The following is a 13720-nucleotide window of genomic DNA, read 5'->3' as shown; positions in this document are numbered from 1 at the left end:
TGCAGCACCACAGCACGGACCAAGTTACCCAGGCATTACACCAACCCATCCTCAGACAGAAATTAAAAGCACCCTGGGCTGATTTATTGCCTGGGTGTAACAGAAGTGTAACCACTGACTGGTAAGCAGGCTCCTTACTGTCAGTCCAGCAGATTTACATACACCTTTACATTAAGACAATCCCAGTGGGAATCCAGAGCTAGAGCTAATGACTTTAGGTGAAAATAAAGAAAGCTGTTACGGTCAGACCATTATTGTTCATGCTGCTTTGTGAATTTATTTCTTTAAATTTTCCACTTGTGCTCCTGCCAAGAGAGATCTATTAGACAGAAAGCAGCAAGAGTAAAACTTTATCATTTTGTTTCAAACTATAAAATAATTTACATCACATATTTTACTTACTTTTGTCTTTTTTTTTTTTTTTTTTTTTTGAAACCACAAACATTCCAGCATCACACTGTAGGAATAAGAATAACAATAGAAAGCATAACCTTTTGCATAGTATTAAATGAACAGACAGAGTAAGTTCTTTATTTACAATTATTGTCTAGATAAAAAAATTCATAAAAACAGATGAATGAACATATATTAATAACCCCTAGTGGGATGGATTGCCAATGTACCACTGTATTGTTGTCCACAAATCTCATGCTGCTAAGTACAGTACGTAGAGAGCGAGCATTTATATATTGCAGGGAATTTTAACAAACTGATCATTTTGGTTTTTGATCCATTGTTCCCATCACAGAGAGGTCAAGCAAGAAAAGAAAGGAATTGTGATGCACAACTTGTAGTTAAAAGGTCATAGCTATTCTGCTTAAAAAAAAAAGTCTATCATTTATCATATACATAAAGCACAGTCTCTGCTCACAAAAGCCCAAGTTTTCTATGCATCTCAATTTATATATGTTTTGCTGTATATACACAGAATGCAGTGTTCATTTTCTTAACAGTTTTCAAGTCTGTAAATGGTACCTTAGGGAGGGGTACTCCTACAGGAAATTTAAAAAAAATTAAACCAAGAAAAATTATGAAGAGTGTTTGAAAATAAAAAGGCAAACAGTCAGTGTTAAATGCTGAAAATAAATTGTTCCAGTATTAATAGCTTCTGTAGATGTTCAAGTCCAAAGCTAGAGGCTTCCTTGTAAATATAGGTAACACTTTTTTTTCTTCTGAATACGATATCCCAAATAGGCCATAGAAACCCAATACATGTTATACAAAGGTTAATCACCATATTTACAAAGCAAACAATCCTGACTGAGTTTCAATCACTTTGTTGCCAAGAGTTAGCTAAAATAATTATGTTTTCATGCTAGCTTTTTACTGTTAAGAAACGGGTCACACTACCTGTTGAAAAGAGACTTGTATGTGCCTTCAAAGACCTGTTCTGTTGTTCAGTGAGAAGTTGGGATCAGATCTAAGACTTGGAGCCAAAAACATTCAAGCTTCTACACAAAAAAGTCCGGAAGCTGGCAATTAGAGCTTTACCTGGCTGAATAGTCTTGATGCACCCTGAAAACATTTTAGTCAGTTCAGTCTGCAGTTTGGCCATGAGTCTAAACTTGTTTTGGAGAGTTCTGGCTTGGTTTAGTTCTTGTGACTGCAGAGATGCACCACTTTATGAGCCAACTTTAACACAACCAGCAATACCTTAACAAATCAATTTATCAAGCTAGTTTGAGAGTGTTTGTCAACACATCTGGCATAATCAGTTGTGTAGTTCAAAATGTCTTTTGCACTGTACAGTTATGGAAAAGATCATATGCTGAAAAGTCTCTGAGCAAACTTTATATTAAATACAAAAATTATTTATGAAAAATCTGTGATCCACAAAGTGCTTAGCATTCAAGTGGTTGACATAGCAATTATATAAGCTCATAAATTCTAAGTTACCAGGGCTGTTACCATCTTGAAAAATACTCTTCACCCTCCATACTGCAGGTTTTCAAAATAGCTTTCTTTGCAGAAGGCTCAAGGTAAAATAATGTACTGTGTTTCAGTATACCTTATGACTACAGGAAGACAAGCTTGGTTAAAAAAAAAAAAAAACAAACACACAAAGCACATCTCAATATACAATTAATAGTTTTGTTCAGACCTAATAGTGCAGAAATTATATTTTTCTTTTTAAAAAAAAAAAAAATTGAAGCAACAACCTACAGTGATTTTCATCCAAAATGCCAACAGCCCATACTCTGCAAGTAATAAGGAAATAAATGCCTAAATTACTAACTGAAAAGGATTAACACAATATATCACAATATTTTAACATTAGTTTTGTCTCCATATAGACAAACCAAATATAACTTATTTTAAATTACATTTATAAACTCAACTCAGTTTTGTATAATAACTCTCTAAAAATATTTTTGAAGTCATTGCTGTGTTTAAAGAATGAATTAGCCTCCGTTACTGTGTGTTGCACCAAAACAAATACAAGCAGATTATCAGAGGGGAAAAAAAAAAGAGAGAACCTGATCATTTTGATTTTTATTTGAAACAAAGGAAGCCTGTTTTACCTCCCTGTATATAGGATCACAATGCTACATCCAATGTGTTATATTTTGGCTTCTTTTGTTATTTACTAGCAGTATCTACATTATTTAACAAAAAATAAAATCAGGCAGAAATCAGAACACGGTTGTAATAAAATATCCAGGGTGCAATATTACAGACGGTTTCAATGAGCTGAGCTGAGCCATTTTTATACTACTTCGGCAGGAAGTGCTTTCTTAACCCTACAAATAGTTAAGGATATTATCTACAGGTTTGTAAACAAATTACATTCTTTTTTAGGACATAAATAAGTTAAAATAGTCAGAGCAATTTGAGCAGAAACAAGGCAACATGCCAACAAAGAAACTTTATATATATATAACTATATATATATAGATAGATATATACATATATATAATTAATTCTGTATATACTTATATGTATATATCTCTATATATAGTCTCATAAATGTTTAAGTTCCTCTGTCCAACTGGTGCAAATCTACTGTGCAAGTTAAGCTTTGCAACTTCAAAAAAGTTATTTAAATTAATCTATACAATTGAGTCCATGCCACACAAGCATTTCAAAAAAACTCACAGACCAGTGAATTGGATAAATAGCCTCAGAAAGAAGTCCTCTGCAGTTCCTGCTTAAGGAGGAAAAAAAAAAAAAAAAAAGGAAATAAAAGGAAACAAAAAGAGAGAAAGGGCCAGAAGTGTACAGTACATTCATGCAGGAAGATTTTTTTTGTTTTTGTTTTTCTGAGAGGGAAGAAGGGGGGGAGGGAGTATGTAAATCAGCCATTCATTCTTTCCCCAAAACCATTGTGATCAACAATTCATTCACTTGTCTCAGAGTGAATAAAAGTTCAAACAGCTTTTCAGCCAGCAATGTTTTTAATATATATATTTATATATTTCGGTTGCTGTGGGGGTTTTTTACTTGATTTTATTTTAATTTATTATTTTTTTGCAGTGACCTTTTCAGCTAAAGTGATGTCTCCAGGCTATGTATTGGGCTTCCTGGACTAGAAGAGGTAGCTGATTTACTTGTATCAGTTGTAAGATTTATTCCACTGTCGATAGCACTGTTGTTCTTGTTCAGCGAAGACGGTGGACTCGAGTTTTTCTTGAGAGCAGGGTCTTCTTCTAGGTCTGTGTCATCAATGAGTGGGATGTGGGGCTGGGAATCTTCTATCCTAAATTCAGGATGAGTCATAAAGTTGTGAATAGAGGTTCTAGATTCTGGTTTTTCTAAACCTTCATAGAGAGAGCTACGGAATGCCTTCACGACGCGGATCTGGGGGGAAAAAAGGAAAGAGGTGTCAGAGGCAGCACCTGGGAAGGGCAGCGCCGTGTTAGAGAATACTTTGTGAAAAATGTAGCATATGGTTAGGGCAGTGCAGGCAGCTGGAAGTCCATAGTCTCTGGATGTTATATGCATAAACGAGTGGCTCAGTTATGTGCATTTTGAATATCTGTACCAACTGCAATATTAAAATAAATCAAGTTTAAAGCCATCAAAGAACTGATGGGAAGTACTGGTTAAAGAAAGCGAACGTCCACTCGTGTGGTACATCCCTAGTAAAAGACAAGCCATGTTAATTGTAATGCAAATGTAGAACCATGCATGTTGATAGTTTTGCAGTGAGTAAGTAGGAGGGCTTTTTTAATTAAAAAAGTCTCTTTTGTATTGTTAAAAAAAAAAAAAACGAAAACATTACACATAACATATCACACTTCACAAACAGAAAAGCACAGAACACAGACACGGTTGGATGGGTACGTATGAGACACACACAGGAGCCAAGTGTAAAAACTATAAGTCATATCAATGATTTAAAGCAAAACCTAAATGAATGCAGCCAAGAGCACAAAAAGCCAAGCAGACAAAGTACTAAGCATAATCATGCTACCACGGGGGAATAAAAAAAAAAATAAAAATCACAGTTACCACATGAACAGAGATAACTTGCACACAACAACTACACTTGGAAGCCTGGATAATGTGAACATAGTATTGTTGAACCAACTTTTATTTTTCCTTCATGCATATGTGAGGTAAACACTCGAGTATAGACCCACTGTTCTAGCCATTTAACTTTTTAATATATATAAAACATATAATAGAATAAGGTATTGATTGTTGGGTTGAATTGAACTATGTGGTTAAACAGCAAGCTTTCATTTTCTGTGTCTCAGTTGTAAATCTGTACAGTTAAATGCTGAAAGTGACACAATTTATGCCATATATGCAGTCTTTAATTTAGGCCAGCTGACTGATGCCAGGGTCAGTCTAATGTCATTAACCACCTGACAGTAAGAACACAGGTGAAAATTAGCTCCAGGACTCAGCCCATGGGACTGGGGGGACAGTGCAAATTGCTTTGTCAGGAGGAAGGGAGAGGAACAGAGTGAGGAGCATTGTGGAGTGGGGACACAAAGGCCCTCCAGGAGTGGGCAAAGAGGGGGGGAATGCTGTCTACAGGGACCTACAAGCTCTGAAAAGAAGTGAAGGTTTGTGCTAGTTTTCTGCTGAGTAAACATAACTTTTTGAAAGGTAGGAGGGGGAAGGGGGGGGGGGGCAGAGAGGAAAAAACAGAATGGGAAAACGTGATCTGTTGGCAAATGTTTTATGACTAAGTATGAGTTCTATCCTTCTACTTCCATGTAGTCCATGAGCGAATTTTTAGCATTTCTTAGGGGGGAGACCAAAACACAGGCAGAGGCAGAAAAGGTGCAAGCAGGCATTCTCCACACACATTTGAAATGGTTTGGGGTGGGTGATGTGTATCTTTTTACATGAAATATGCTGCCTTAATTTACATGAAATGTTGCCTTAATAAACCACGAATTGGTAAGGCTTCAATTCCTCTTTTAAGTGGCAGAGATCATTTTAGTAATGACATGAGATCACAGTGCTATGGCTGTGGGATCTGGCTGATCCTGTGGTTGGAGTTGTCTAGAATTCCAGCAAAAAGCAGCTAACTTGGATTTTGATCTCTTTTGACACCGGTCCTTGATTATAATCTCTAAATTTGGTTGTTTGGTCAGTCCAAATACTCTTCCTTCTCTTCAGACATACATTTGGTAACAGAAGGGCACAGTACAGAAAGTCATTCATGTGACTGCTTATGCTCAAAAATAAGAGGATTGGAGTGGTACAGGAACAGCTTGTCCAGATCTGGGCACACTGCAAGGTTTTAGGAGGTTGGCAGAGGTGCAAGGCAAGAGGAAGATAAGAAGAAAAAATCCTACACACTAGAATTGTACAGTGTACCTAACACCTCAGTGACCCAGGACCTGGATTTAAAAACCAGGTGTTTCTGAGAGCTGTATCTCTGAGTTGTGCTGCACTATGTGATGGTTCTGTATAGTGAGCAAATAAGACTGGAATATTTGATTCATTTGCATTACTAAAGGCTGGATTTGAACTCAGGAAAGAGAGGTGACATACTGATTCCCTCATCTATGCCTCTCTATCTTGTATTTTAAAAGCACAAATAATTAGTCTAAACAATGTGAAAAATGGTATGTTTTTCAAGGCAATCTTGTCTTATTTTAAATCAGAAAAGTTTTTTGTAACATTTTCTGTAAAGCTACCTGGTCTTTCTCCTCTCTAAATAAAAACAGCATCTCAGTTGCAGTTGTTCACTGTATCTTACCAAGTAAAAAAGGAACTTGATTCCCTTGAATCCAGCTACTTCTTACTGCATAGATACAGGTTCTGTTTGCCAGGTGTATTCTTATTAATAAAGGTAAATTTGTTCTTAAATAAAAAAGTTTGCAATTTGCCTGGATAGATTCAGCAGAATCCAATGAAAATAAAGCTTCTCTTGAAGTTGCACAAACTGTATTTAAGCCTCTACAGGTTAGCAAGGGAGGAACTCATTTCAATATAGAAAGCTCCAAGTTCCATAGTAGGTAAAGCATCTACATTGCTTTTAATATCAAAATCTGGCATCTAAGTTCTCTGGCAAAGTTTTGGCATGGATGTTTGAGTCTTGCAGGAACATTTAGGTATTACTAGAATAGCTTTTACTTGTTTGTAGTGATTTTTACTGGAAATATTAACTTAGAAGTAGTTCAGATGGGCTGAAGTAACCTGAAGCAGTTAATCTTCTGAATGTAATGGTAAGGGCCACACTTGGGCAAATCCCTAAAGCTGAGAATACATAAAGTTAGCTTGCTAGTAAGTCTTCTTCACTAAGGAGCTGTAGAAAGCTGTCTTCTCTTAGAATTACTCTGCAGTTTCAGAGATGTATACATTTTTTCCAATGGTCTTTCACCTAAGGACAAACTCCCTCTTGAACTTTAGATTTTGCATATTTAGCTTAGCATCTAGAAGAAAACATTTACTTCTTTAGAGTCACACCTCATCTAGTGACAGAATTTCTGCATTACAATATAATTAAAAATCTTATTCATACCCCAAGGTATCCAGTTACTGCTTACAGGGACAAAACTTGCTTCTTTCATTATATTAGTGGAAACAAAGGTGGCATTTTAATGTTCATATAATAATACTACCAAATTTAAGCAAAGAACTGGATAAATCTTATTTAGCCAAAGTTACATGGTGTTACAGTAACAAATTATTTTAATATTCTTTCATGCTTAGGTTCAAGATTGGAAGTATTATGTGATGTAAAAATGCTAAGGGACTCTGCTGAAGCAAAGCCCACATTTTATTTTTTTTTTTAAGATAAAATAAAGCAGATGAACTTCATATAATGGTGTTATGGTTGTACAGCATGTAAAAGCAGGGACATACCCATGATGGATAGAACCTGGGAAGTGTTGGTTTATTATGAACTGTGTAGAGTTCATGTAATGATGTTTCTTTATGATGCTGACAATGCCAAGGGAAGACAAACAGTGTGATACAGCTCCCTTTTCTCACAGTAATGGAGACAACATAAAAAAATGAACTGCTTTTAAACAAAAGACTGTGGGGACAACACTTCAGGACAATTTTGACACTGCTATAAGTTTCCACTTCTTTCTTCTCTGTAGCTGTAACAGAAAAAACTCTTCAGTTTCATCCCACCTTGAAAGTTATATTATACTGCATCAGGCAAGAAAAATAAAAGAAATAGAATTTTAGATACTACAAATTTTTCCATCAGAAATAAAAAAAGATGAAGTTCAGAATCTCACTCCTAAGTACAGCAATCTAGGCAAAATACACACGGCCTGGTAAGCACCAACAGATGTGTTATGGTTGATAGTGTGTGGGCTTATACTCGAATGTTTACCTGGCTTCATATAAGCCAAGTATCTTGAGTTTGGTTCACATTCATTTCAGGCTCAAGGTTAAAGACTCACAACCTCTTTTTATTTCACTCTCTCCTGCTGAACCCTTTTGTCCAATGTTCTCTAGCCCTCTGGGAAAACAAACACATTTAATATTCAGACAGTAGAGAGTAGGGTACTGCAAAAGCAAGTAAATTCAATACTGAGAGATCAGTAGGGTGATTAGTATAAAATTGTGAACAAGAGGTCAGTTTTGCAAAGAGATGCCAACTCTTATCTTTAACTGATACTATTCTATATCAAGACTATAGCTATACAAAGGTAAATGAGTTTAGCCAAATACTATTTCATATGTAAAGCCTGGAAATAGAAAGCCTATCTTCAGTGTATTTGTGTTTGTTTCTTTTTTTAATCCTCTCAGGTTCTGGTCAGTAAAATCAAGATTAGGTATTCACAGGAGGTGGTATTTCATGTGTTGGAGTCACCTGTAAATGTTGTGGATTTGTATGAGTCAGAATTGGAGCAAAGTCACAGATAAAATAAAATCCCAATAAATTTAAGAAAAGTTATAATTTCTAGGTTTCTACTTCAGTGAGTGAAACATATTTATAACATTATGCATACTACTTTCTTTCTACATAAAGGTGCAGTAAATGCTGAAAAGTCAAACCACATGCAGCAAGAGGAAAATAGAATACCTACATATTCTGTGAAATCCTCAGGCCTGATTCTCATTTCCCAAAACTTCACATGGTTGTTATCCCACTGAATTTAAGGGTATGAGATCAGAACCATATGTAGGGTTTCCACTTTCCATTGCATATCTCCTTTACTATAGGACTGTTGCACAATTATGGAGCTTGACATTTTTTGTATTAGATTGGGAAAAGCTTCATTATACAACCCTTTGAAAGAAAATATTTCTGCTTTAGGAGTCTAAACCTTCTTGCCATGCTCTGTCTCCAGTTGAGGACTTGGGTTTTCATTTAGACTTGGAATCTACTAAGTTTCCCTACAGGGAAGACACACAGTTGTTGATTTTGATGTTGCACATCCCAGCAAGATTGTGAAATCTTGATTACAGCCAGCCAGAACTTCTAAGCTTTAGTCTAGTATCTCTGTCTCCAGTTTAATGATGTTCTCAAATGATTATATTTTATAAATATAATTTAAGAAGTGGACTTCATTTAAGTTCTGCTTGTTCCACTTCCTCATGTGGTGGTTATACCAATTTGCCTCAGAAGGCAACTGACTTGTTGGCTGGTGAGCCCACTGGACTTGGTTTGAATATAGATAAATACTGGACTATAACTTTAACTTTTATAAAAAGAGAAGATTTTGGGGGGAAGAAATTTGTTCCTATGTTTCTTCTTGAGAAAATTTGATCCAGACTTAAGTTTTCCTATTACTGTTTTGTCTGTCCAACCTAACAGTGATTCTATTTATATAAAACTAAATACATAAGAAATACAGAAAAGCAAAAGCTATTGGAACAGTAAATACTTTTTCTTGATACAAAAGAATCTGTTTTCATACATGACAGATTATAAAAAGCTGAGCTAAGCTTGCACTTTAAAATTACTTATCAGTAAAAGGACTGCAATTTGCACAAGAATTCAGTTTGCTGAATGTCTCTTGGCACAATTTGCAGATCCTTATGTCCTTCTCACTCTGAAGCACAGGTTACATGTGAAAAGCTGCTACCTATAAATGACAGTTTCCTGGCAAGTCTGAAAAAAATTGGCTATTTTATTTAATTAGAGGGAAAATGGAAAAATATGTCTTTCCATGGAAATTAGCCCTACTTTTGCTTCTTATAGCCCTTCAAAATATCAACCTGAGCAAAAATACAGCACTGAGGAAGCTATGCTTTTCTTTTCCTTGAAAACACTTGGAAACCCTCAAAATGTTTAGAGATCTGTAGCATGGACAAATACTCCTGAGACTGTATTGTGCTTTTTTGGTAAGATTTTAACTGGCTGCTATAAAATATAGAGTCCTCACAGTGTATTTTTTCCTCTGTCATCCTTACAAGTGCCTTGAGGCCACTAATGCTGGAGTTTTTATATAAAAAAAAAAGTTCCAAGTCATCTTGTGGAATCCTTAAAATCTCAGACAAAAATGACAGACCTCAACAGAACAAAGCAAAAGGAACTTGCAAATTTAGGAACTACTGCAGATTTGTGATCTGGGAGTTTTGTTTTGTTATTACCTCAGTATTTCCTACACTTAACAATTATTTTTTAATTATAACCTTTTATGAAAGAAAGGTTTTGTTGTAAGGGACTTGAAGTTTCTGGCTGCTTCCACTTAGGAACAGTATTAACTAAATATATGAATGAGAGGAAGGAGGAAAGGCAAGTACAAAGGAACATTAACTTTTGTTTGAAGGGGTTACCTACTAATAATATAAAAACCATCTGAGAACCAGAGGCAAAGAGATTAGGATAAAGAGTAACTTGTTTACTTTGTGTACAGTTAAATCTACTCACCCTCTACCTAATTAAGCAGTGTAGTAGCAAAGGCTTTAAGCATATATATAATTTTAAGCACCAGCTAACATTTTGTGGAACTGATTCTGAGTTTCAAAAGTGAAGAGATGCTCTGCTGTCCAACTGGATGTGATTTTATTTTCCCCAAAGTAAAAAGAAATGCATATGAAATACGTGTCCACCCGAGGTGTTATGGGATTAGCCTGGTACCTAAAATGAGCTTTAACTCTGTAGTGTAACAGCTTTCCATTGACAGGAGGGTTCTGTAGGTATGTATGTGTGTGTCTTTTTATGCACAACAGAACCTGGTAACTTGGCTGAGACCATACAGAGCCTTTTTTGTCCCATTTTCATTTTCTGTAGCCTAAATGTGTGCATATTAAATATGTTTGCATATTTAGTTTTCATTTAAATAATTTTTGTAGTAATTTTTTATCAGTATATAAAACCCCAGGTTTCACATTGTAGAAATTTTCACTATGCATATTTTAAAACTGCAACATTTTTCAAAAGAGATCAGACAGATAATATGGACCTCATTGTTACCAATTAATGCTGACATCCAAAAATCTGTAATTTGTTACTGGCAAAACCAAAACAGCTAAAAAATATCAGCATAACTAGGGAAACTTAAATACTGCAGTAAACATTCCTTTGTGTAATAAATTGCTTTCAATTAAGGTGTTCCATAACCTTATGAAAGACCAGAATGTGCCAGATTTATAAGTAGCTGAAAAATTCAGGTAATAACTGACTAAATCTCTTTCACAAAGTATTGCAGATGTGTCTGCACTTAACAGGCATATTGCTTTTAGAGCATGCCCTAAACTTTGAGTTGAACATTAATCTGCCTCAAAATACTATAAAAAAAGATGTTTTTTTAAAACATTGTTAAAATTCTGCAGAAGAAATGTCACAGATCAGTGTCACAGTGAACTGTGTATTTAAAAGCTATACAGTTAGTAAAGAACTGCATAAATCATCTATTAAATTGGGGTTACATATTCTTATTGATGCAGCATCATGTGGTGTTTTTTTTTGGTTTTTTTTTTTTTTTTTTTAATTAGTGATATCAGAACCTCTGCACTTAGGGAACCCAAAATGACATTTGAAACATCCCAATTGTTGCAACATGCTGAGCTGAAAACAAATCTTCCTGACCATATCTCATATTTGCTGCACCCCTGAGACTTTCCCTTGATATTCTTCATAGTATATTTACATATACACATTTTTTAAATTCCAGAAGAGAGGGAAAGGCTTCAAAATTACATGTACAAATATTCTGTTATTCCCTTCTGCCCCACATTTGGAAGGTAATGATTTAGGGTTTAGTGCATTCTGAGCAGCTAAGAGGAAAGCAATCAGTCCTGTCCCACCTTATACATTTTAAGCAGACCTAGGTGTGCCTTTTGCAAGTGAAATTTTCTCAGGAAATGCCAATTCACAAAAACAAGCCCCATTTCTATGAGATGTGCATTAGGAAAGGATTTCTAGGTTCTGCAATATGAGCAGCCAACTATAAATAGCCAATATAAAAATGAAACAATGTTTTTGTTTGTTTTGTTTTCCACTGTCATTCATTAAGTTTGTATCACTGTATTAATTAAAATTTTACTTAAGGGTTATCATGGGAAGCACACACTGGTTTAATACTAAACAGATATTATATTGTGGTAATAAAATACTAACAGATCAGAATAACCACTTAAAAAGGTGCAGCCTCTAACTGTCCTCTGGGTAGCTTAACAAATCAGTCATAGGTTTTTTATTTTACTGATGAAGTGTGTGACTGTAACTGAAGAGCTCTATAGACCTGTTTTATTTTTCCAAATAAGACAGAATGTAGCAGATTATCCTTTCTCCTATTAATTAACTTAAGCTCATAACCTGGTGAAGCCTTCGTCAAGACACAAAACTATTCAGTTCTTAGTTGTTTTGCTGCAATGGGGAGAAGAGAGGGAAGAAAAATTGTCTGTTTTATTAGATCTGTGCTTTCTGCCTGCTGGCTCCAGGATGTTACTGAAGCATTTGGCACAGCAGAATAAGTTGCTTTGTTTTCTGCTCAAATGTAGAAATCCTATTGTGGAGAATGGTTTTCTGGATGAAAGGCTGGTTAGAGTGTGTTTGTGTCCTGCTCAGGCTGGGAATGAGGGAAGATGGGTTCTGCATTCTCAGCAGCAGGTTACAGTGCCTGGGGCACCCAGCTCCCTGACTTTGACTCCCCAGCACCACCCATGGCAGCACAATCAAGAGATGCAAAGCTGGCAAGGCCAAACCTCTCTGGAAAACACACAAATTTCCCCCAGGGAGCAACTGCTAAAGTTGGGACTTGAATTGCTCTTGAGGTTCCTGGCAAAATCAACGTTTCTCCTTTGACTTGTAATTCCAACAAAACTACATGTTTGTCTAAATCTTGCTGTTCAGATATTTAAACTGAATGGAAAGGTCAGGATTCTTTTTTTTTTTTCTGCAAGACTTCTGGAACTTTATTTCCTTCTCTAGTTTGCCTTGTCTCTGCCTGCCTTCCCCCTCTCTGTTGGCCCAGCAGGCAAGACTGGCTTCTTGTCTATTTGGCCAACTTTTAATGAAACTCACATAAGGAATATGCTGCATTTATCTGTAAGTGACAAGCTTGTACACTTAGTTCTAAAAATCTTTTTTCAATGCTAGCTATGCTGTAAAACAGATTAGCTACTTACAGTCCTGTATAAATTAAAGTATAAGACCAAAGTTAGATGTCTAGGAGTCTGGAACTTTATTGTTAGTGAGGCAGCCCTCTTGTTAGCAGCTTCTGTGGTTTTGTTCAGTGCCTCCTCACTAGATGCTTTGCATACAGAAGAAAGCTGCATCAGGACTTCAGCATGTAGAAACCTGCTGCTTCTAACAAATTTGTTACCACTTTTGTTGTTGCAGTGCTGCCCTTAAACATCTGGCTCCTTCCTTCCTTACTACCTACTTCCCAGTGAATTTAGAAGTAACAAATCTCTTCTTTCACCATTCAGGTGAATCCCTGAGCCTTGTATCATCAATTAGACTCTCTACTGCCTTGCTCTTTCCTGTACCTGTGCTAATTAGAATATGTCTTTCTTGGACATGAGTGTCATGGATTGTACAGTTCCAGATGGAATGATCCTTGCTCTTGACAAGCTGTCTTGCTTCACATAAGATATTCACACAATCATTTAAAGAATATACTTGATAAGCAGTAGAAAGTACGTCCGGTGAGACTGAGAAAACATGACACAGATGTCTCAGATAAAACCAGAACGACTAGAAATCCCTGTCTAGAGAGAGAAAAAAATCCCAGAGAGTATCTACTGTACACAAAGTAACCAGGTTACTGTTTCTGGGGATGAGGAAGCTGATAGACACCAGAGGGCAGAAGGGGAAAGGGCAAAGTAGCTGAGTCTCAACTGACTGCTACACCAAGTTGGCATCTCTGTAGGTCTGATGCAGTAAGAATACACACTC

The 13720-nt window shown here is 36.0% G+C and overlaps 1 protein-coding gene across 34 annotated transcripts in view; it reads right to left on the bottom strand.

Moving 5' to 3' along the window:
- Positions 1 to 251: 251 nt before the first annotated feature.
- The window catches only part of ATP2B2 (ATPase plasma membrane Ca2+ transporting 2), a 408804-nt gene continuing 395335 nt past the window's right edge, over positions 252 to 13720 (bottom strand). For 21 of the 34 annotated variants that reach the window (XM_071755377.1, XM_071755355.1, XM_071755378.1 and 18 more), the window contains one exon: positions 252 to 3798. In XM_071755377.1, coding sequence (XP_071611478.1) covers positions 3487 to 3798 — 312 coding nt within the window. In that variant the 3' untranslated portion in view covers positions 252 to 3486. Of the gene's footprint in view, positions 3799 to 7184; positions 7886 to 13720 lie in introns of those variants that run through there. The other 13 variants (XM_071755382.1, XM_071755367.1, XM_071755381.1 and 10 more) reach the window with 4 other exon arrangements.

This window comes from Heliangelus exortis, chromosome 12, assembly GCF_036169615.1.
Source record: "Heliangelus exortis chromosome 12, bHelExo1.hap1, whole genome shotgun sequence".
NCBI classification, from domain to species: Eukaryota; Metazoa; Chordata; class Aves; order Apodiformes; family Trochilidae; genus Heliangelus; species Heliangelus exortis.
Note: the sequence above shows the minus strand (reverse complement) of the source record. Positions and strands in the feature narration are given on the sequence as shown.